General features: G+C 43.6%; 1 protein-coding gene and 1 long non-coding RNA gene across 3 annotated transcripts in view; one reads left to right on the top strand and one right to left on the bottom strand.

The window, feature by feature from the left end:
• LOC106508196 (uncharacterized) overlaps nt 1-23708 on the bottom strand; it is a 259868-nt gene that overhangs the window by 61554 nt on the left and 174606 nt on the right. The window lies entirely within an intron of this gene.
• Nucleotides 12294-13235, top strand: LOC100621797 (olfactory receptor 6V1). The gene has a single exon (XM_085005610.1). It carries the CDS (start codon nt 12294-12296, stop codon nt 13233-13235), a length of 942 nt encoding a protein of 313 aa, XP_084861736.1.

Below are 23708 nucleotides of genomic sequence, written 5' to 3'. Positions count from 1 at the left end.
CACTCAGACCTAAGGCAACCACATAATTTTATTTTTTTTCCAAAATGATTCTCTACAATTATAGATGTGTGTGTTTGACTGTATATATATATATATAGTTATTTTGTAAGGTAATATTTTCCATAAAATATACTCTATCAGGGAAGAGACCATGTCCACTATATTTTCAGCATATTGTCTGAAATATAACTGTTATTTTAAAATATTATTGTTAGGAGTTCCGGTTGTGGCTCTGGGTTAAGAATCTGACTAGTATCAATGAGAATGGGGTTTTGATCCCTGGCCTTGCTCAGTAGGTTAAAGGATCTGGCCTTGCTGTGAGCTGTGGTGTAGACCGGCAACTACAGCTATGGTTCTACCGCTAGCCTGGGAACTACCATATGCCACAAGTGCAGCCATGAAAATATCAAAAATCAAATTAAATAAATAAAAATTTAAAAATATTATTGTTAAATTTCCAGTTGTTAATTTTAAATAAGTTGACTGTTTTCAGTGTTTTAAAAGATGGCCATGGGGGAGTAGGACATGAGTCTCACCTACTCCCACAAATACTTGAAAATCCATCTATATTTGGAACTATTTACACAGAAAATTTGCTGAATGCTGACAAAAGACCCCAGGATTCTGACAGAGTAAGAAAAACTTCACAAAACTGAGTAGGACAAAAGAAAGAAGAAAAAGAGAAAGGAACAATGAAGCAGGTCAGGACCTTTGCCCTTAGGAGGCAGCTGGAAAGAGGAAAAACTCCTGCACTCTGGGAAGTACCCCCACCAGCAAGATCAGCCTGAACAGAGGAGGCACTTCAGAGCATTGGAGGAGAACACAGCAATTGGTGTGAAGCAATTAAACAGAAATAGCTGACTACAAATGGTCAGTGTCACCTCCCTGCACTTCCAAACCATAGGCTGGTGCAGGTAGAGGTTGGGAACTGAAACTTTGGCTTCGGAATCAGACTCAGAGAGAGAGTTGGGGGCTGGCTACATGGGGAAAACCTGATATTGGTAGCATGGAAACAGCCTAGAAGGACTAAATTCTAGAGGGACCACATTTGAGGCTGTAAACTGAGGAAACCTGGTTGGGCTTAGAGGCTAGGCGCCAGTGTTAGGTGGTGCTAGAGGGAAGGGGCAGGATCCACCACCACAGCCTTAGCGAGTGGTCCTAGACTGCAAGACACCAATGCCTTCAGCTCCATGATCTACCCTCAAGCAGCTGCCGCTTAGCAGGAGTTGGGGAGCAGCCCTCCACCCTTGAGGCTGCAGAGAATGTGGAGCAAGTGGAGAGAACTCTTGAACTGGTGGAAATACTCTGGAATAGCACGGGCTCCACAACCTATGCCCAGGGCTGAGCAGGGGAGCCCTGAAACACATGTGGGAGCATTGAAGCACACCAGGCAGAGTGATCGCAGAGATATTGCAATCCCAGAGGCTTAGTGAGTCAAGGATGGCCCAGTGTGTGGGCATAGAGCAGTGACCTGCCGAGTGGGCAAAGTGAATTCAGGAACAGTGCAAATGGTCCTGAGAGTCATGAAAGATCTGGTGTCTGGCAAGCTAACTGTGAAAGGCCCAGTAGGCTGGCTAAGTGAAATCAGAAATAGTGCAAAGGGTTCAGGGGTCACAGAAAACCCTGGTGGGTGGGTGGAGAGCCAGAAAGGCGCAGGGGTGGGCAAAGTTATTTCAGAAGTAGCACAAAAGGTCCAGGAATCCTGAGAGGGCTGGTGAGCAGGCAGAGAGCCACAAAAGGCCTGGTGAACGGGCACAGTGAATTTGGAAAGAGCATACACTGCCCAGGAGTCACAAATGGCCTGGCAGGTCAGCAGAGTGATCTCAGGAATAGCACAAGCTCTCTGATTCCTGCCAACAACCAAGCAGGGGACAATAGAAGCAGCATAAATTGCACTTCTAGCCAAAGGCGCCAAGAATGGCCCACTGGTGCATGTTTTACTTCGCAGTGGCTACAGGGAGCACTGTGCCATTGGCTGCACACTGTGCCACTGTGCCATTGGCTGCAGCTATAGAGAAGACCTTTCAGCAATGTTTAGAGAGCAGCCCCAACCCTTGGGGCTACAGAGAATGCTACCTAGAGTGGCCAAAAAAGGGGGGGAAGTGACTACAGAAAGTCACCTGCCTCTACAGCCACAGAGAGCAGTCCCAAGAGCCTCCTCAACAAAGGGAGGGACTGTAGGAGCAGTTGCTGACATTGCCAGCTACAGAAAATCATTCTGAGAGCTACCTGGTAGCAGGAGGGGGTGTGGTAGCCAGTTCCACTTCCACTACATGCAAATGGAAATCAAAAGAAAGCAGGAGTAACAATACTCATATCACACAAAATAGACTTTAAGGGAAAATCATGAGACAAAGAAGAACAGTATAATGATCAAAGGATCAAGCCAAGAAGAAGATATACCAGTTGTAAATATATATGTACCTAATATATAAGGCAACTGCCGACAGCCATAAAAGAAGAAATTAACAGCAACATAATAATAGTGAGGGACTATCCCTCAATGGACAGATCATCCAGACAGAAAATCAGCAAGGAAACACAGGCCTTAAATGACACCATAGGCCAGATAGACCTCATTGATATTTACATAACATTCCATCCCAAAGCAGAAAAATAAATATTCTTCTCAGGTGCACATGGAACAGTCTCCACTTTAGGTCACAGATCAAACTTTGGTAAATTTTAAAAAGGTGAAATTATTTCAAGCACTTTCTCCAACCACAATGCTATGAGACTTGAAATCAACTGCAAGAAAAAAAAATAGCAAAATGAAATTAAAAAAAAAAAAACTCCTGGAAGCTAAACAATATGCTAATGAAGGACTAATCAATCTTCAAGGAAATCAAGAGATATTTAGAGAAAAAGGACAACAAAAATAGGCAAGCAACAAACTTGGGACAAACAACCCAAAACCTGCAGAACACAGAAAAAGCAGTTCTGAGAGGAAAGTTTATAGCAATACAATCTTATGTCAGGGAAGAGGAAAAAGTTCAAATAAACAATCTAACCTTACACCTAAAACAACTAGAGAGGGAAGAACAGACAAAGCCCAAAATTAGTAGAAGGAAAGAAATCATGAACATTGGAGCAGAAATAAATGAAATAGAGACAAAGAAAATTATAGAGAAGATCAATGAAACCAAAAGTTGATTCATTGAAAAGATCAACAAAATTGATAAACCCTTAACCAGACTCATCAAGAAAAAAAGGGAGAGGGTTCAAATGAATAAAATTATAAACTAAAAAGTGAAATTACAACCGACACAAAGAAATACAAAGCATCATAAGAAACTACTATAAGCAACTATATGCCAATAAAATGGACAATCTAGAAGAAATGGACAGATTCTTACAAAGGTACAACCTATCAAGACTTAACCAGGAAGGAACTTAAAATATGAACAGAACCAATCACAAGTACTGAAATTCAAAATGTGATTTTAAAACTTCCAAAAAACAAACATCCAGGGGAGTTCCCATCATGGTGCGGTGGTTAACAAATCCAACTTGGAACCATGAGGTTGTGGGTTCAATCCCTGGCCTTGCTCAGTGGGTTAAGGATCCGGTGTTGCCGTGAGCTGTGGTGTAGGTTGCAGACGTGGCTTGGATCCCACGTTGCTGTGGCTCTGGCATAGGCCAGTGGCTACAGCTCTGATTTGACCCCTAGCCTGGGAACCTCTACATGCCACAAGTGTGGCCCTAGAAAAAGGCAAAAAGACAAAAAAAAAATCCAGGCCTGATGGAAACACAGGTGAATTATATCAAACATTCAGAGAAGAGTTAACACCTATTCTTCTGGAAAACTTCCCAAAAAATTGAAGAGGAAGGAACACTCCCAAACTCATTCTATGAGGCTACCATCACCCTGATACCAAAACCAGACAAGGATACCATGAAAAAAAAAGGAAACTGCAGGCTAATATCGCTTATGAGCATAGAAGCAAAAATCCTCAGCAAAATATTAGCCAACAGAATCCAAATATATATTAAAAGGATCATGCACAATAACCAAGTGGCATTTACCCAGGGATATAAGGATCCCTCAATATCTGCAAAGCAATCAGTGTGATACACCACATTAACAAACTGAAGGAAAAAAAATATGATCATCTCAATAGATGCAGAAAAAGCTTTTGACAGAATTTAACACCAATTTCTGATAAAACCCTCCAAAAAGTGGGCATAAAGTGAAACTACCTCAACATAATAAAAGCAATACATGACAAACCCACAGCTAACATTATTTTCAATGGTAAAAAACTGGAAGCATTTCCACTAAGATCAGGAAAAAGACAAGGATGTCCACTTTCACCACTACTATTCAACATAGATTTGGAAGTCCTAGCCATAGCAATCAGAGAAGAAAAAGAAATAAATGGAATCCAAAATGGAAAAAAAAGTAAAATTATCCCTGCTTGCAAATGACATATCATACCTAGAAAATCCTGAAGACACTACCAGAAAACTGTCAGAACTCATTAATGAATTTGGTAAAGTTGCACAATACAAAATTAATACACAGAATTCAATTGCATTTCTGTATACTAACAATGGAAGATCAGAAAGGGAAATTAGGAGTTCCCATCATGGCTCAGTGGTTAACGAATCCAACTAAGAACCAGGAGGTTGCGGGTTCAATCCCTGGCCTTGCTCAGTGGGTTAAGGATCTGGTGTTGCCATGAGCTGTGGTGTAGGTTGCAGATGTGGCTCGGATCCTGCATTGCTGTGGCTCTGGTGTAGGCCGGCAGCTACAGCTCTGATTCGACCCCTAGCCTGGGAACCTCCATATGCCGCGAGAGCGGCCCAAGAAATGGCAAAAAGACAAAAAAAAAAAAAAAAGAAAGAAAGAAAGAAAAAAGAAACGAAAAAAAAAAGAAAAAAGAAAGAAAGGGAAATTAAGGAAACTATCCCATTTACCATCACATCAAAAAGAATAAAATACCCAGGAATAAACCTACAAAGAGACAAAGGATCTATACTCTGAAAACTATAAGATGCTGATGAAAGAAATCAAAGACAACACATAGATGGAAAGATATGCCATGTTCTTGGATTGAAAGAATCAATATTGTCAAAATGACTATACTACCCAAGGCAATCTACAGATTTAATGCAATCCCTATCAAATTACCAAGGACATTATTCCCAGAACTAGAACAAAATATTTTAAAATTTGTATAGAAACACAAATGACCCTGAATAGCCAGAGCAATATTGAAATAGAAAAACACAACTAGAGGAATCAGGCTCCCTGACTTCAGATTATACTACAAAACTACAGTTATCAAAACAATATGGTACTGGCACAAAAAAACAAAACAAAACAAAACAAACAAACAAACAAAACACCCTCACCTCCTGGATGGTCACTGGCACTGCCCAGGCCCCTGCCCCTAGGAGAAACCTGCAACTCCACCTCCTCATAGGTGCACACCACTTCTAAGGGCCTGAAATATAAATCAATGGAACAGGATAGAAAGCCCAGAAATAAACCCAAGCACCTATGGCTAACTAATCTATAACAAAGGAGGCAGGTACATACAGTGGAAGAAAGTCTCTTCAATAGTGATGCTTATAAAACTGGAAAGCCACATGTAAAAGAATGAAATTATAACACTCTCTAACAACATACACAAAAATAAACTCAAAATGGATGGAAGACCTAAAAATAAGGCCAAATATGATAAAACTTCTAAAGGAAATATAGGCATACCACCTTTTGACATAAATCATAACATATTGTTTGATCCAACATTTTGTTGGTTTTTTTTGTCAATAAAAACAAAAAATGAACAAATGAGACTTTATTAAACTCAAGAGCTTTTGCACAGCAAAGGAAACCAGTAAAAAAATGAAAAGACAACCCACAGAATGGGAAAAAATATTTGCAAATGATGCAACAGACAAAGGGTAATCTCCAAAATATACAAACAACTCATACAACTCAACAACAAGAACAACAACAAAAAAAAACAACCCGAACAAAACATGGGCAGAAGACCTAAATAGATATTTCTCCAAAGAAGCCATACAGTTAGCCAGTAGGCACATGAAAAAATGCTCAACTTCACTAATTATTAGAGAAATGGAAATCAAAACTACAATGAGTTACCACTTTATACCAGTCAGAATAGCCATCATTAAAAGGTCAACAAATAACAAATGCTAGTGGAGAAAAGTGAATCCTTCTACACTGTTGGTGGGAATGTAAATTGGTACAACCATTATGGAAAACAATATGGAGGTTTCTCAGAAAACTAAATATAAAACTACCATATGATCCAGCAAACCTACTACTGGATATATATCCAGACAAAACATTCATTGAAAACATACATGCACCCCTATGTCATTGCAACACTATTCACAATAACCAAGGCATGGAAACAAATGTCCACCAACCAGATGAATGGATGAAAAAGATGCAGTATGTAAATACAATGGAATACTACTCAGCCATAAAAAAGAACAAGCTAATGCCATTTGCAGCAAAATGAATGGAACTAGAGATTCTCATACTAAGTTAAGTAAGTCAGAAAGAGAAAGACAAATATACTATATCACTTATATGTGGAATACAAAATATGGCAGAGATTAACCTATCTGCAAAACAGAAACAGATCACAGACATGGAGAGCAGACTTCTGGTTGTCAGAGGATGGTGTGGGATGTATGGGAAGTTTGAGGCTAGTAGATGTAAACTGTTACATTTGGAATTGATAAGCAAGGGGGTCTCACTATAACGCACAGGGAACTATGTCCAATCTCTTGTGTTGGAACATGATGGAAGATAATATGAAAGAAAATATTAAAAAAAAAACCCTCTGTTTGTCTTTAGTGAGCATAGCAGTTTAGAAGCAACATTTATATACAAATAAAATAAACCTGTATTTCATGTTTTTATTTTTAATGTATATTTTTCATGCATAAATATTTCTTATGTAGTTAAATTTAACAGTCTTTTAGTATCTTGGGACCTGTGTTTTCCTTCTGAAACCCGTTATTCATATTCAAAGGTAATTTAAAAAGGAAAATAATTCCACGTGTTACTTTCTATATTTAAGTTCAGCTGAACCATCTGGATTTTTTTTAAAGCATGACATACACACCCAAGGTTGTGGGTTTTCCGGATGTTTGTGAGTGCAATAACTATTTTTAAAGTAAAGGGAAAGACGGGAGAAAGAGAGACAGAGAGATCAACAGATGGAGAGAGAGGGAGGGAGGGAGAGAGGAGAGAGAGAGATTGGGAGGGAGGGAGGATAGAGAGAGATTGGGAGGGGCTGGGGCAAAGAAAGTGCCAAATCTGGAAGCGAAAGGCCAAGAGATTACGATGACTAGTAAGACTGATTCGGGCCAGAGGCTGTCAGTGAAGGAAAGTGTCTTCCACAAGGACATTTACATGTGACAGACTGAGGAGCTGCTTAAAATCACAGAGCAGGAGTTCCCGTCGTGGCGCAGTGGTTAACGAATCCGACTAGGAACCATGAGGTCGCGGGTTCGGTCCCTGCCCTTGCTCAGTGGGTTAACGATCCGGCGTTGCCGTGAGCTGTGGTGTAGGTTGCAGACGCGGCTCGGATCCCGAGTTGCTGTGGCTCTGGCGTAGGCCGGTGGCTACAGCTCCGATTGGACCCCTAGCCTGGGAACCTCCATATGCCGCGGGAGCGGCCCAAGAAATAGCAACAACAACAACAGCAGCAAAAAGACAAAAGCAAAAAAAAAAAAAAAAAAAAAAAAAAAAAAAAAAAAAAAAAAAAAAAAAATCACAGAGCAATTTACTAGCTCATCTGAGATGAATGCTGAGGAACTCCTGACTGCTGGATCAGCCTTCTGTAGGGTGGAAAGAATTGCTTTCAGGGGAGTCGGATGCACAGGGTAGCGGGTGACCAAAAGAATCTCTAAGGATCTTACCAACTCTGAGATTCTGAGGCTCAAAAATATACTTTTGAGGATCACTCCACCCACAAAAGGTTCACAATCAAAGACAGATGGTTTGAGTTGAGTAAGTGGCATTTGGGCACAAAGTAGGTGCTCAACAAATACCATATGAATGAATGTGGATTGTCCTTATCTATAACCAAAAGTAAGCATTTCTCTCTGGGTATGATGAGCGCTTACTCCATGAGCCTAAGTGTGTGGCTATGACAACTTCAGTGTTTACGACAGTTGAGGGGGTGCCAAGGGCAGTCAGTCTCACAGGAGGTAGGGGAGAAAGGAGAACTTCACCACTGGCCTCCCTGCAACTTCAGACTCTCCTTCAATCTGTAACATTGGGACAGATGGCCAGAGAGGCCAACAGGCAGGAAGGGCTGGAAAAGGACATCTTCTACTAAGCAAACCGAAGCTCATTTAACTTAGGAATACTTACACACACACACATTCTTCTATGCTCCAGGTAGATGTATACTAGTGGTTTACATACAATTTATCATTTAATTCTGAAAACAACCTTATGGGGAAGATACTAGTATCTCTATTTTACTCATGACGAAAGTGGGGTGTATTTATTTAGTGAATCCTTGGTGAAGAAGTATTATGTAAATTCCAGATTCCAAAACTAGACCTACCTCATGCACACACACCTGATTTGCGAGCTCAGGAGACATAAGAGGGACATTTGGGACATTTCCCCCTGCCTCTGGGTGTTAGTTTAAGTATAACATCTGAACATCTGCATTATCTAAGCCCCCAAGGGTCTCCCTGCTTTCCTTTGTCATTCCTACAAAGAGTGCTCTGCTGGAATCTGCAGTTTTTTATCCATCCCTGCTCAGTTCTGAAAGCCAGCAGGACTCTTAAGGTTAGAAGAGAGTAGGCAGAATCAGATCCCCTCATCCTGGGGACCAAGGGACAGCAAGACAACTGTTCTCATCTGAACCCACATAGAACCCATTCTCTCTTTCCAGTCCTAAAGCAACCACATACAGTGCTGCCCTGGGTTATATGGAAAAAAATGGTAAGTACTTAATCACGGATTCAACATAAGGTTATAAGATATTTTAGCTGTTTGGGTCTCTTATTCAGCAATACCAGGGGTGCTGGTCCCATCCCTAAGGGTCTCATATCTCCATGTCAGACTCTTGGTACCACAGGCAGGAGGCTCCAGAAGTGAACATCCTAAGAATCTTTCACCATGCTTGGGAACTAAGATGCTGAAGGGTTAGGGAATTGAATGAGCCAGGAGCAGTGCAAATATAACTTCCAGGTTTAGATTCCATCAGGGCAACTGCCAGAAGCTGGAAAAACTGAGCAGCCTCCAGACGGGAGCACAGCCCTGGCGACCCCTCGATTTTAGCCCACTTAGGCCTGTGTCAAACGTCTGACTTGTCAAGTTCGTAAGGTAATAAATTTGCAGTGTTTAAGCCACCAAATTTTTGGTAATTTGTCATAGAAGCAATAGAAAACTAATGCAGCCAGGAAGGCCCCCATGACCCCAGCCTGCCCACCTATTTCTCCTACTCTGGGCTCTATGCTGACCCGCCATCCTGTCTGCCTGCCTGAGCTCCCTACCAGCATTGTGCTACTTTCTCCTGTTAGCCCCCACTTCTGTCCAGAAGGATATAAAATCTTTTTTTATTATCAATGGCTCTATCCTGAAAACTCAGTTCCAGATTCAGATCCTACAGCATGATTGTCTGGACAACCCCTTCCAGCCCTTGTGGTTCTTTAGCTCAGGCCCAATTTGCACCATCTTTGTTGGAGGCTCTTGCTTGGTATCTCCTTGTCATCATTTCTGTTGGGGTAGGGGCAGAAAGGCTAAGTTGCATGGTATATACAAAGTCTGAACTTCTCTGAGAAGGACTGTGGCTCAGAGTTTACTGGGGAGCTTGAGCCATATTGTCCTCTCTTCATCCCCAAAGCGTGTGTCTTTTCATAGGAGTCAGAGACAAACCCTTTAGTCTGGCCAGTTCCCAAGACATGTCCATCAGGGGCCCTGCCTCTGAGGGGAAGATATCTCCTCTTAAACTTACACTTTCAATTCCCCAACTCCAAGAGGTGACATTTTGAAGAATTCTGTGGTCCAGGGTCTGCACCCCCTGTCTCCCCAGTTTCAAAACCCTGGATCTGGAGTTTCCATTGTGGCTCAGAGGAAATGAATCTGACTAGCATCCATAAGGATTCAGGTTAGATCCCTGGCCTTGCTCAGTGAATTAAGGATCTGGCATTGCCGTGAGCTGTGGTGTAGGTTGCAGACGTGGCTCAGATCCCGCATTGTTGTGGCTGTGGTGTAGGCCAGCATCTGTAACTCTGATTCGACCCCTAGTCTGGAAACTTCCATGTGCCGCAGGTGTGGTCCTAAAGAGACCAAAAAAAAAAAAAAAAAAAAGCCTGGATCTGAGAGGGAGGCCAGTTCTCCAAATGGTTACTCTGGATCTAATCCTGACCGTGAAAAAGGTCTGCCGTAACTTTACTCCACCTGGGGAAATTCTTCTTTCTCCCACAGTCCTGGGATGAAGGAAAGGGCCAAGAACCAGTCCTAAGCCATTGTCTTCTTATGTGTATCTCAGTCTCTATCCCTTCCTTCATTCAGATTTTTTTCTTAAATCCTACTTCCTCAGAACAGAAAGCTTCTCATTATTCTGTGGAGTAACACTGGTGCCTCATAATCTCCAGGGGGCTCCCTGTTTTCTTGTCATTCCCACAGAGAATGCCCCGCTAGAGTCTGCATTCCCATCCAGGATAAGCTCAGCGCTGAACCACATCAAGAAACCAGGGGCAAGAGAGAGAACCAAGAACGCTCAGCCTTGGGAAAGAAGGCACAGAAACACAGAACCAGCACCTCCTCTACCCTCCCCCTGCCACCCCGACCCCTACCCCTGGTCTTTAGAATGGTCTCTTTCCCACATTCTAGCCCCACATCAGCATTGCTGCCCTGGGCTTTGTGGTGGTAAGCCTTTAAGTGGGAAATTATCAGCGGGATTAGAGCTGGTATACCTTGCGGCAATGCTCACCCAGCAGGTCCACCCCATCCCAGCTATGCACAAGCCCCTGTCCCTGCCTGCCAGCTGCAAGACACTGACCCAAAGCAACGGACCACAGATCCCATGTCACCCGTGTCACAGGGTGGACCCAATAGGCAGCTGTCTCTAGACACGACTTTCTTCAGGTGGGCAGCTCAAGAAGGCGACATGATGCTCGGAGACTAAGGTGAGTGGTGTAGGCTTGCATGTGGGTCAGGCTTTCAGGCAGCACAGGTGTGGGACTGGGTGTGAATATATCAGTGCTGGGTATAGATTGCAGCTCTACTGTTAAGGTTTGCCAGTAGGATGGGAACAAGGCTGCTGGAGGGACAGCAGCTCTTCTTTAAACTGGAATGTCACTGCTGGTGGCCTCAGATACAGTTTTTATGGAGTCAGAGAGAAGGCCAGAGTGGATCCATGTAGAGCTTGGCTTGTCCCACTTCTGATCATTGTAATATTTATTTTCTTTGGAAATTGGAAGCTTTAAAAAATATCCTTCTAATGAACTGAAATTCTAAAGAATAGTCTAATGCTGTGGAAATACACACACACACGCACTCACACACATATTGGCCCTATAAAAGCATGGGGAAATGGGCCAAGAAAATTTTCTTTCATTGGTATCATACGGTAACAGTGGTAATGGTGACAACAGGGGATGGCTGAGCCCCTCGTGTGTGCCTGTCACATTTACTCATTTAATCTTTGCAGGAGCCCTAGAAGCTAGAACTATTATTATTGTCCTTTTTTAGCTGAGTAGACTGAGGCTGAGAGAGGGAAGTAACAGAGGACAGACTTAGCTTCCATAGCAGGCGTCAGACCAGAATTCAAACATGGGGCCCTAGCTTATGCTCCAAACCACCATGTGGGAGGTTTGGGGAGACACGGCAGCAGCCAAGTAACACCCACTTTTAGGTAAAACCCTGATGCCCTTCGAGTCACTGGACAGCCACCTGGTTCCAAGGCTTATCTCTGTGACCTCCTGCATCCTTTCTGCTCTGCACCTTGGCAAACACATACCAGGGCGCCTCCCTGGAGGAAGTTCATTTGCTAGCTCAAAACTGACTGTCTATTAATTTCATGGTCGTAGCTGGAGAAATGTGAATGCATGAGGGTCCTCAACAGAGAGATCGCCCGGAAAGACTTAAAGGGATGCTCTAGGAGGGGTCTTGGAGCCTCTGTGTCATGACATAGACACTGCCCCTCAGCACCAAGCCACATTCAGGGGCCTCTGGCTGACCGACACAAATTCTCTCTGCTTCTGTGCCCCCTCCCTTTCCTGTCTCCATCTCTCTCTCTTATTTCCTTTCCACACAGGGTCCCAGCCTCTGGATCATGGCAAATCTGAGCCACCCATCTGGATTTGTCCTCTTGGGCTTCTCCTCCTTGGGCGAGCTGCAGGTTCTGCTCTACGGACCCTTCCTTGTGCTTTATCTTCTGGCCTTCATGGGAAACACTATCATCGTGGTCACAGTCATTGCTGACACCCATCTCCACACTCCCATGTACTTCTTCCTGGGCAACTTCTCCCTGCTGGAGATCTTGGTGACCATGACCACTGTGCCCAGGATGCTCTCTGACCTGCTGGCCCCCCACAAGGCCATCTCCTTCATCGGCTGCATGGTTCAGTTCTACTTCTACTTCTCCCTGGGTTCCACCTCCTTCCTCATCCTGTCAGACATGGCCCTCGACCGCTTTGTGGCCATCTGCCACCCTCTGCGCTATGGCACCTTGATGAGCAGGGCTGTGTGTGCCCGGCTGGCAGGGGCAGCCTGGGCAGCTCCTTTCCTGGCCATGGTGCCCACTGTCCTCTCCCGGGCTCATCTCAACTATTGCCATGGCAACGTCATTAACCACTTCTTCTGTGACAATGCCCCTCTGCTGCAGTTGTCCTGCTCGGACACCAGCCTGCTGGAATTCTGGGACTTTGTTATGTCCTTGGCCTTTGTCCTCAGCTCCTTCCTGGTGACCCTCATCTCCTATGGCTACATCGTGAGCACTGTGCTGCGGATGCCCTCTGCCAGCAGCCGCCAGAAGGCCTTCTCCACGTGTGGGTCTCACCTCACGCTGGTTTTCATTGGCTACAGCAGCACCATCTTCCTGTATGTCCGGCCTGGCAAAGCACACTCTGTGGAGGTCAATAAGACTGTTGCCCTGGTGACATCCATCCTCACCCCCTTCCTCAATCCTTTTATCCTCACCTTCCGCAATGAGACAGTCAAGGTGGTGCTACGAGGGCAGATGCAGAGGCTAAAAGGGCTCCACCAGGTGCCATGATGAGCCCAGGGACCAGGCCAGGCTCAGCCAAGTAGTTCTGTGTGGGACCAGCCTGGGTGGGACCACCCATCACATTTCTTGAGGTTTTCCCCACATTGCCCCTGAGCAATAACCACAGCGAGTCCTTGGTGACAGTTCATCTGGCCTGAAGCTCTCATAGGTCACATGGAATTGCTCTCCTTACTCATGGGCAGCAACACGAACTTAGAAAGTTGCCTGGAGCCTGGAAAACCAGGAGTAGGGATTTTAATAAAGCAAAGTGCATGCACTTTCCATTCAAGAAAGATCAGCCAAAAAGTCACGTCTGATCAAGAGATATTTTCCAACCCCAGAGTATGTGTGTGTGTGAGCGTGCATGCTCACGTGCGTGCCCCATTGCTGAGTGTGTGCAGAATGAGTGCTTGGCCTACATGGGGTTAAGCTAAGGAGCAACATTTACCAAAGTAACTGTCTTCCATTGTGTATAGAATTCGTTATACCATCATTCATCTGCTTATTCATTCATTTCACAAACACAGAGTAGACTCCATGTGTCAGGCACTACACCTGTCAGACGCAGGAGGAAAGGTAAACAAGAATTGATAGTTCCCAAAGCTCTTAGCTCCACGAAGGTAAAGAATAATAAAGGGCTGCTTACAATACAGCAGGTGCAGAGCAATGTTGGATTCACAGAAGGTTTTATGGAAGCAGATAAGAGGAAGGTCAAGACCAGACCATGGGCTGGGAGAGTTTTCTGATGAGGTGACACCTGAATAATACAATTCATCTGCTTCCCTTGTGCAGGGAAAATAAATTCAAATTAAACAAAGTAAATCTTAATTAGTGTAAAAAATAAGAACAAATCTCCAAGGAAGTACACAGGTTCTGGGAAAGAAATATTCACAGCGAGTTTTAGAAAGATAAAAATGAACTTCTCTACTATATGATGAGAAACCTTCATCAGCCTGAAGGCAGGAGATTGTGATGAATCTGGTAAATTCCTTTGTCCAGTCATTATACACACACATCCACACACATCTTGTACACACATACACATGCATACACACATGTACAATTCCTGAAAGCCAGTTAGGTCTCATTTCCATTGGAATGAAATATCAGCTCCACTGAGCTTCCCTCCCACAACTAGAGTCTGAAATTGTAAAAAAAAAAAAAAAAACCCTTCAGGTACTTTTACTCAGAATCACAGTATTCCCTTAGCTTTCACCTTTCCAAAAGTTTCTAAAACAGCCTCAATTTAAAATATTCTGCCAAATTATTTCTGTAAACACACTTTAATTTACTTAACTACATTTCCCAGTAAATATCTATGAGTTCACGCATGAAGAGGGTACTTCTAGGGAGTTGCCTGGTGGCTCAGCAGTTTAAGGATCCTGCTGTGTCAGGGTTTGATCCCTGGCCCATGAACTTTCACATGCTATGGGAGCACCTGAAAAAAAAAAATAGTACTTCTAATATTATGGTTTTCTCTGCATATGTGGCCAAGAGTGGGATTGGGCATATATCCAGAGAAAACCATAATTTGAAAAGATACACAGATGCCAATATTCACCGTGGCACTATTTACAATAGTCAAGACAGGGAACCAACTTAGGTTCCACTGACAAGAGGAGTGGATAAAGAAGACGTGGAGAGGAGTGGATAAAGAAGACATGGTACATATAAACAAGAATATTATTTGACTAAAAAAGAATGAAATAATGCCATCTGCAGCAACATGGATGGACCTAGAGATTATCATACTAAGTAAGTTAGATGGAGAAGGACAAATACCACATGATATCACTTATGTGGAATCTTAAAAAATGATACAAATTAATTTATTTACAAAACAGAAACGGACTCAGAGATTTCGATAATAAACTTACGGTTACCAAAGGGGAAGGATGTGGGGGGTGTGGATTAGGAGTTTAGGACTGGCATAAGAACACTATATTGCGTATGGTATGATGGCCAACAGGAACCTGCTGTAGAGCACAGGGAACTCTACTCATTATTCTGTGATAACCAAGTGGGAAAAGAATCTGGAAAAGAATGGATATGTGCATATGTATAACTGAATCACTTTGCTGTACACCTAAAATTAACACTATATTGTAAATCGGCTATGGAAACAAAGCCAGGGACTGTGGGCTCACTGGGTAAACACAGATTATCTAGCTTTGCAATCACAGCTCAGTGAGTGGTCCATGGTTCTCATTATGTACCTCCGGTGCCACCTCAGGCTAACCCCGTCATAATCCACATGCCCCTTTCTCTGGCTTTTTGAAGTTTGTTTCTGTCTTTGTGAGAAGCCAGTCACCCAAATCAGAGGGTCTCCATAGGTTCCTAGTTTCAGCTTCTGGTCAAAAATCTCAGATCTCCTCAACTCTATATAAGAGCAATGATGCTGGTGTTTAGTATGCTGTTGAAATACCTGATTTATTTTCTCTAAGTATCCTCTTCTTACCACATTGAAGAGTAAACAGTCATAGTGCAAATGAAAGGATAATGAAAAAATTAAAAACAATCCTACCAATAATATGTTACCATATGTTTTAACAATTTCCCAACTACTTCTATGCATGTTTTCCGTTTGTTTTTACCAGTAATTCAATGAAGTATAAAGATTCACTGATCACTCACTGTGAGCAATGCACTCTGCTCAGCACTGGCCATTAAAGACCAAAGGAATGTGGATTCTAACCTCAAAGTGTTCTCCATCTGTGAGAGAAAGAGAAGTTAATTCTAACACATTTTGATAAGGGGTTTTCCTACTTTTAACAAGGGCCACAAGAGTCCAAAAGGGAAATACTGATTCTCAGGCTACAGCTGAGCAGAGCTTTCTGACCCACTAATGGGTAAAAGAGCCATGGTGGAGAGGAAAGTTGAGTTGGTCAAAGCAATGGCAGAACTGACAGGAGAATTTTGTTCTTCAAATTTATTTTCTGCCTCTCCATCCTTAGAAATTCTCCTTCTGTCCAGATCAAAGTTGGGTTAATTAAAAGTTGGATTCTCCAAGATCTGAAGCCACCCAGTGTAGACTCCTCTAGCCCCTTATTTATAGTGTGTATCCATCAAGTTCCCATCAAATTCATAGACTTGGAATGGCAGTAATTCTGGTAACTCCTTTCATAACAGTAACTGTATATTTAAATTCCTGGCTTGAAAGGACACACTGCCAGAACGTAACTATAGATTCGGTGTTACTTTTTTATGCATTTAATTAATTTATTTTTAAATTTTTATTTTTTTATTTTTAGGGCCACACCCACGGCATATGGAAGTTCCTGGGCTAGGGATTGAATGGGAGCTACAGCTGGCAGTCTATACCATAGACACAGCAGTACCGGATTCAAGCTGCATCTGTGACTAGTGCTACAGCTTGCAGCAATGCAGATCCTTAACCCACTGATCGAGGCCAGGGAGCGAACCCACATCTTCACAAACACTATGTCAGATTCATAAACCGCTAAGCCACAATGGGAACTTCCTCAGTGCTACTTTTAAAAATTTGTGTTTTATTTATCACAATAGTATCCACAAACATTTGAAAGACAGTAGATAACTCATATGCAATAAATAATTTTTTAGATTTTTTTCTAAAGTACAGTTGATTTATAATGTGCTGATTTCTGATATACAGCAAAGTGACTCAGTCATACATACATATACATTATTTTTTTAATATTATTTTCCATCATGGTCTGTCCCAAGAGATTGGATATAGTTCCCTGTGCTATTCAGTAAAACCTTGCTATTTATCCATTCTAAGTGTAATAGTTTGCATCTACTAACCCCAAACTCCCCATGCATCCCACTCTCTCCCCACTTACCCTATGCAAGAAATATTTGTATTCAGTCTATTCACAGTGTTAATTGAATAGTGAATTCACAGTTCTTTTACTACACCATTTTCCCCAGGAACTGGGAACAATTGATCTGACTGTTAGTTTACATAAAGTCACTTGATATAAAGTCATCTGCATGAAGGCCACAGTGTTCCGACTCCACAGAAGTAGCTTACGGGAACACAATTGCCAGGATGTAGGGCGAGACTGGAAGCTAACTTAAACATGGGTAGAATCAGTGGCAGGACTTTATGACTCTAAAATGCCTCCCCTGCCGTGAGCTGTGGTGTAGGTTCCAGACACAGCTCGGATCCCATGCTGCTGAAGTGATGGCATAGACTGGGAGCTGTAGCTCTGATTCAACCCCTAGCCTGGGAACTTCCATATGCCACAGGTGCAGTCATAAGAAAGTAATAAAATAAAATAAAATAATATAAAATGCCCCCCATCTTCCCCTCCCTCCCTCTGTTTCCCCGACAGTCCAGTCCCAGAGATAGCGTCCTTGTAAGAAATCATTTGGAATACAAGGGTCTTGACAGCTAGCCCCAGAACCCATTTCCACACAGGAAATCCCAGTGGGAAGTAAAAGTAGATTTATTCCTTCCAGTTTAGAGCACCAGGGAGCAAGGACTTAAGGGTATGGAAGTTTTGATGAAGGAAGATAAAGGAACCAAACCATTTTCAAATAAAAGTCAGGCCTGGGTCTTAGAACCACCAGTAATAGCATGAAGACCCTGCCTACATGGGCTTTGAGGAGTTTGATGAGGTGAAAAACTTTCTGGGGCCAAGTTGGAAAATTTCAGTGTTGCCAACAGAGCACCATGTTCGCATCGGTCTCATTCATCAAATCCTTAAGCTCTAAGTTTCCTGATGTAAATAGTGTCCGTGCAACCATGCCCAATGGATACTGAAGAAAAGTGCTAGCAACCCAAAGGTCCCTGGGCAAATATTTAACCACTGGCTCTCCAGTTGCAGCATTTGCTGGCTTCCACCCTCTCCCCATTTCCATGGTGTCAACTTCACTCCCATCATGTTCAATTTCAAGCTACCAACATGACATCACCGAGCTTGGAGATTGGAAGAGATGCTCACCGTTATGCAGTATTTCTACCGAATGACACAGACAACTTCAGGAGGAAAGACCAAAGTGAAATGCAGTAAAATATTAAGATTTCTAAATTGTGATTGGCTCTGTTTTTAACAAAATCTATGTAAGTGTCTATTTTTTTAAAAAAATGACTATGTTTAATTCCTCAAAAAATAGCAATTAGTTATCGGGAAAGCTCAGGCCATCAGCTTGCCATTCTGCCTCAGGGTTTTCCCTTAGATCCTATCCCCCATTCAACCCAATATCTTTGCCATTCTCCTTCCCTTATACACACATCAGATCCTTTGGAAGCAAACTTCATGGAACTGCCCTTTAATAGAACTATTCCTAAGATCTTTATGGACCTACTTAGGTCATTTTCAAAACTGAAGGCAATAAAATTCCAGCACTGAAGGTAAATAGCACCTTTTGTGAATACGGTAGAACTGCCCTGGCATGCAAAGTTTTCTACATCAATGCCCTCTGCACCCACTGCAAAGTTTGCTGTCTTGTGATTTCAGTGAGTGGAGCATCTTTCAGAGGATACCTGCAAATCCCCCAAGAGACTTGGATCTGACTAGTGACGCTACCCATGATCACTATCCTGAGAACATTCATTAATTCCATCTCCCCAGGCTTGCACTGCCTACCCAATGTGCCATTTTTACGTCCATGATATTTTGTTATTTTGGGGGGGCTTCATCTATGGCATGCAGAAGTTCCTGAGCCAGGGATCAAACCTACACCACAGCAGTGACAATGTCAGACCCTTGACCTGCTGAGCCAACAGGGAACTCTTTATGTCTATTTCACTTTAGACATTAAGTTGCCTCCCTCTGAAATTCACTTTCCCCCCTCTCTGCCTGCAAAATTGCCCGTCATACCTCAAAGCTCAACTCAAATGATACCATGTTTGAGAAGATTCAATTTAACCAAAGAGAATTGGGCATGCCCTCCCCGTATTCCCAAAGTGTTCTGCATATTCGAGTAACTAAGCCATAGTTTAGTTTCCCCACACTTAATCATCAGCTCCTTTAGTTAAGCATCATGCCTTATCTTTTATGCCCTGTGCCTAGAACATAGCAGATGTTCAATAAACACCAGCTGTCTTTATAGTGAGGTTGGTAGAAGAATTTGGAATATGAGTGAATGCTGTAAACTAAAACATAGAGGGCCATCTAAGTTGGCAGGTAGTCAACAAAGCACAGGAGATGTTACTTCACTGCACTTTATCTCCATTAGTTGTCTCAAATAGTACCAGTTGTCTAAACAACCAGTTGTCAAGACCCACATAACAAGAGGCACAAGAGGAAGCAACATGGATAGTGAGCAGTTGAGACACTGTTCAACAGCAATCTCTCACTTGTACATCTGAATATTTTGTAGGGGAATATGTGCTTGTCTTCACTTATTTGCTGGTCTGCCTGGATAATTTGAAATTGCACAGTGTGTGAATGTTAGAGGGACTAGAGTGAGGCTAGCTATAAAGATTTCATCTTAAAATTTAAAACACTGCAACAAAGAGAGTGAATACCTCACAGCTGTGAGTCCACCTCCAGACTTGGTTCCAACAGGAACCTGTGTGTGCTGCCCTAGGGATGCTGGATGCTGGAGCTCAGAGGAGGTGGGCCTGGACAACCTACACTCTCCCTGGGAATTCCACAAGGCAATGGTTTAGTCACGCCATGACTCGAAAACTGGGGAGACTTTCATACCAACACTCTGTCTTAGACCGCCCCCCATATTTCTTCCAGCAAGCTGGAAAAGTAAGTTCAAGTTACTTTCCATGTTCTGTCTATGCAGGAACCATAGTTGACATTGTGCCCACCTCACATCCAGACAACTGGTACCAAACAGGACAAAAACATCCCTAGGTCATGTCCACATAGGATTCTAAAAGCAAGTCAGAGGCTGGGCCATTTGGCTAAGGTCCCCCAAGAAGTTTAAGGTCAGAGTAGAAAGAAAATCTCAGGGGCCTAAATACTGGCTATGGTCTCCAGAAATAGTACCAGGAATTCGAGTCATTAAGAATGGGTGGCTCCGATAATAGCACATATAACCTAACCTCAGGCTCCCTCTTCCAGTGCCACTCAGGTGGTTGAGATTAGGACGAGGGCTTTCTTACATGATTTCCTGATTGGAACGCCCAGGGGCAGATTGTCTAGATCTGTGCTTCTCAATATTCCTGTGCCTGAGAATCGCCCAGGGTCCTGTTGTAACACAGATTCAGATTCAACAAGTCTGGGGTGGGGCCGCAGATCTGCATTTCCAAAAATCCCCCAGGAGGGACCCTTGAGGGTCCAGGGACCACCCTTTGAGTACTACAGGGACACAGGCAAGTTTATTAAGAAAGTCAAGCCTAGGGTTCCCATCATGGCTCAGCAGTTAACCTAACCGACTAGTATCCATGAGGACTCGGGTTCGATCCCTGGCATTGCTGTGGCTGTGGCTGTGGCATAGACTGGCAGCTACAGCTACGATTAGACCCATAGCTTAGGAACCTCCATATGCTACAGGTGAGGCCCAAAACAAAACAAAACAAAACCCTGTGTGATGCTGGTTAGGACTGGGTGATTAATGTGGAGCAACAATGCATGTTACACCTTCCCCAAACTGGCCAGAACCCACTCCTGTGGGAACAGTGTAAAAAACAGACAAGAGATTGCTGCAGGCTGTTGTTTATTTTTAAATTTTTAGGAGGCAGTGTGCAGAGATGACAGTGGCAGGTAGGAATCTCTCAGGAGGAAAATCTGAGTGGATTTGTGTGCTGATTATTTGAGAAGGAAGAAGCTGAAGGAAAATGTTTGCCTGTCAGGAGGAGATAATTGCTTCCCATTTAGTTCTTGAGTTTTTCACAAAGTTTGCAAGGAGGGTAAGTAATTAGTCCTTTGAGATGCAGCGGAAAGAAAGTTCTCAGGATGAGAAAATGTTTTCCCAGCTGGCCTTTCCTGGAGACTCAAAATTATCAGCCCACTTTTTTTGCAGAGGGCCACAAATGAGAACGTGCCCTGTGGTAGTTATTTTTTTTTTAATGAGCTTACAGGGAGCCTGGAGTTGGCAGATGCAAACTATTACATTTAGAATGGATAAGCAATGAGGTCCTACTGTACAGCCCAGGGAACTATGTCCAGTCTTTTGAGATAGACCATGATGGAGAATAGTATGAGAAAAAGAATGTACATATATGTATGACTGGGTTACTATGCTGTACAGCAGAGATGGGCACAACACTGTAAATAAACTAAACTCTAATTAAAAATAAATAAGGGGTAGTTCCCGTCGTAGCACAGTGGTTAACGAATCCGACTAGGAACAATGAGGTTTGTGGGTTCGGTACCTGCCCTTGCTCAGTGGGTTAACGATCCGGCGTTGCCGTGAGCTGTGGTGTAGGTTGCAGACGCGGCTCGGATCCCATGTTGCTGTGTCTCTGGCATAGGCCGGTGGCTACAGCTCCGATTCAACCCCTAGCCCAGGAACCTCCATATGCCGTGGGAGCGGCCCAAAGAAATAGCTAAATAAATAAATAAATAAATAAATAAATAAGGGAGTTCCCCGTCGTGGTAAATAAATAAATAAATAAGGGAGTTCCCCGTCGTGGTAAATAAATAAATAAATAAGGGAGTTCCCCGTCGTGGTGCAGTGGTTAACGAATCCGACTAGGAACAGGATTCGTTGCAGGTTCGGTCCCTGCCCTTGCTCAGTGGGTTAACGATCTGACATTGCCGTGAGCTGTGGTGTAGGTTGCAGACGCGGCTCAGATCCTGAGTTGCTGTGGCTCTGGCATAGGCCGGTGGCTACAGCTCCGATTCGACCCCTAGCCTGGGAACCTCCATATGCCGCGGGAGCGGCCCAAGAAATGGCAAAAGACAAAAAAAATAAATAAATAAATAAGAAAAAATGTATGAGAGGAAAAAGAAAAGAGCTTAAATGCATGTCTTCCTCATGACAGCAAGAGACCCAGCCTTCAGGGCGACACCCTGGGACACTTTCCCTTCCCACCACCCCTTTTCTTCACAGCCTTGAGTTTTCGGGGTGACCCCCACACTGAAAATGATGGCCAGGGTCTCTCCTGCAAATGGAGCTAGTAGAAGTTTACATGTACCCTCTATCCTGTTTTGCTGATCCCAACTCAGTCCGGATTCAACCTGGTGTAAAAAATCAGACACCAGAGCTATTCCCACTCACATCATCTTTTCCTGACTCCCTAATCCATTCCCAGATTTCTTTTTTTATATATAATGATTTCTATTTATTTCCATTATAGCTGATTTACAGTGTTCTGTCAATTTTCTACTATAGAGCATGGTGACCCAGTTACACATATATGTATAGATTCTTTTTTCTCACATTATCATACTCCATCATAAGTGACTAGCCACAGTTCCCAGGGCTACACAGCAGGATCTCATTACCTATCCATTCCAAAGGCAACTGTCTGCATCTATTAACCCCAAGTTCCCCATCCATCCCACTCCCTCCCCCACCCCTTGGTAACCACAAGTCTATTCTCCAGGTCCATGATTTTCTAATGCCTTCCCTCCCCTGCCTTCCAGTCCATGCCCCAGCACCCTCATCCTGCTCCATTTCCTCCTTGCCTGGCTTCTACCACCTTTGCCTTACCACTCAGGACTGCTGGCAACCTCCTGGCCAGCCGGCTTCCGGGAAACCCAATCTTAGAGGGCCTTCCCTCTGGGCCACAGATCCTAGGTTCTGTGGGAGAAAAGCAGTGCTAGCCCGTGAAGGGGCGGAGGCAACAAATCAGGGGCAGTGATCCAGCATCCCCCTCTTCCCTGAGTGCACAGGAAGGTTAAAAAAAAAGAAGTAAAGCCCTTCTTTCTAGGCATGGGGCCCTCATGATATTTCCATGTAAGAGGGATGGGAGTCTGGCCCCCAGAGAATCATTCCTGTTTGAAGTCAAGAGCTTTGGGGTCCAGGAGGGAGCAGTGAGCAGCCTGGGCATGAGCGGTGCTTCTGCCCCAGGAGCCCTCCCAGAAGGGGGTCCCAATGAAAGGCACATCACTTTTTCTGTTTTGGGGATGTCAGGCCCCTCTGCTCTTCTCAGAGAACCTCCCACTTATAAAACCCCATCCTAGACTCTGAAGCCAGTTCCTGAAAAAGGAACACATTCCCTTAAAAAACAAGGTTGTACACAAAAGAAATGAAAAGGACTGTGAACAAAACCCTAGCACAGGACCAGGGAGGAGGGACTTAGGAGCACATTTTTTCCAACCAGAGCTATAGTCAATGAGCTCTTGCAAGGTACCAGACCTTGAACTAAAAGCTTTATTTGGATTATCCCATTTAATTGGCATTATCACACTGTTTTCACTCCCCGTCCCCCAGGTCCCTTGAAATCATTCCTTCCTTAACTGTCACAGGTTCACAGACACTTGCTTTTGAGACATTCAGAGGATATGAGTTCATTAGCTCCCTGTAGAGAGTGAACAGAAATGCCTGTAGGGTGAGGGGACAGGAGAGACCAATAAGAAGGAGATCAAGAAGCTCCAGCTGGGGCACCTGGGTGCCACCTGCAGTGGACGACCCTCACCCCCATGT

The sequence above is a fragment of the Sus scrofa genome, chromosome 18, assembly GCF_054392235.1.
Source record: "Sus scrofa isolate SSC_HxYL_T2T_F1_AM1 chromosome 18, Sscrofa_HxYL_maternal_Yorkshire_Landrace_v2.0, whole genome shotgun sequence".
NCBI lineage: Eukaryota > Metazoa > Chordata > Mammalia > Artiodactyla > Suidae > Sus > Sus scrofa.
The sequence above is the reverse complement of the archived record's forward strand: the minus strand, read 5'-3'. Positions and strand labels throughout refer to the sequence as shown.

What these genes read in the sequence shown, in the direction of transcription:
- LOC100621797 (XM_085005610.1), top strand. Translation starts at nt 12,294, where the DNA reads ATGGCAAATCTGAGCCACCCATCTGGATTTGTCCTCTTGGGCTTCTCC.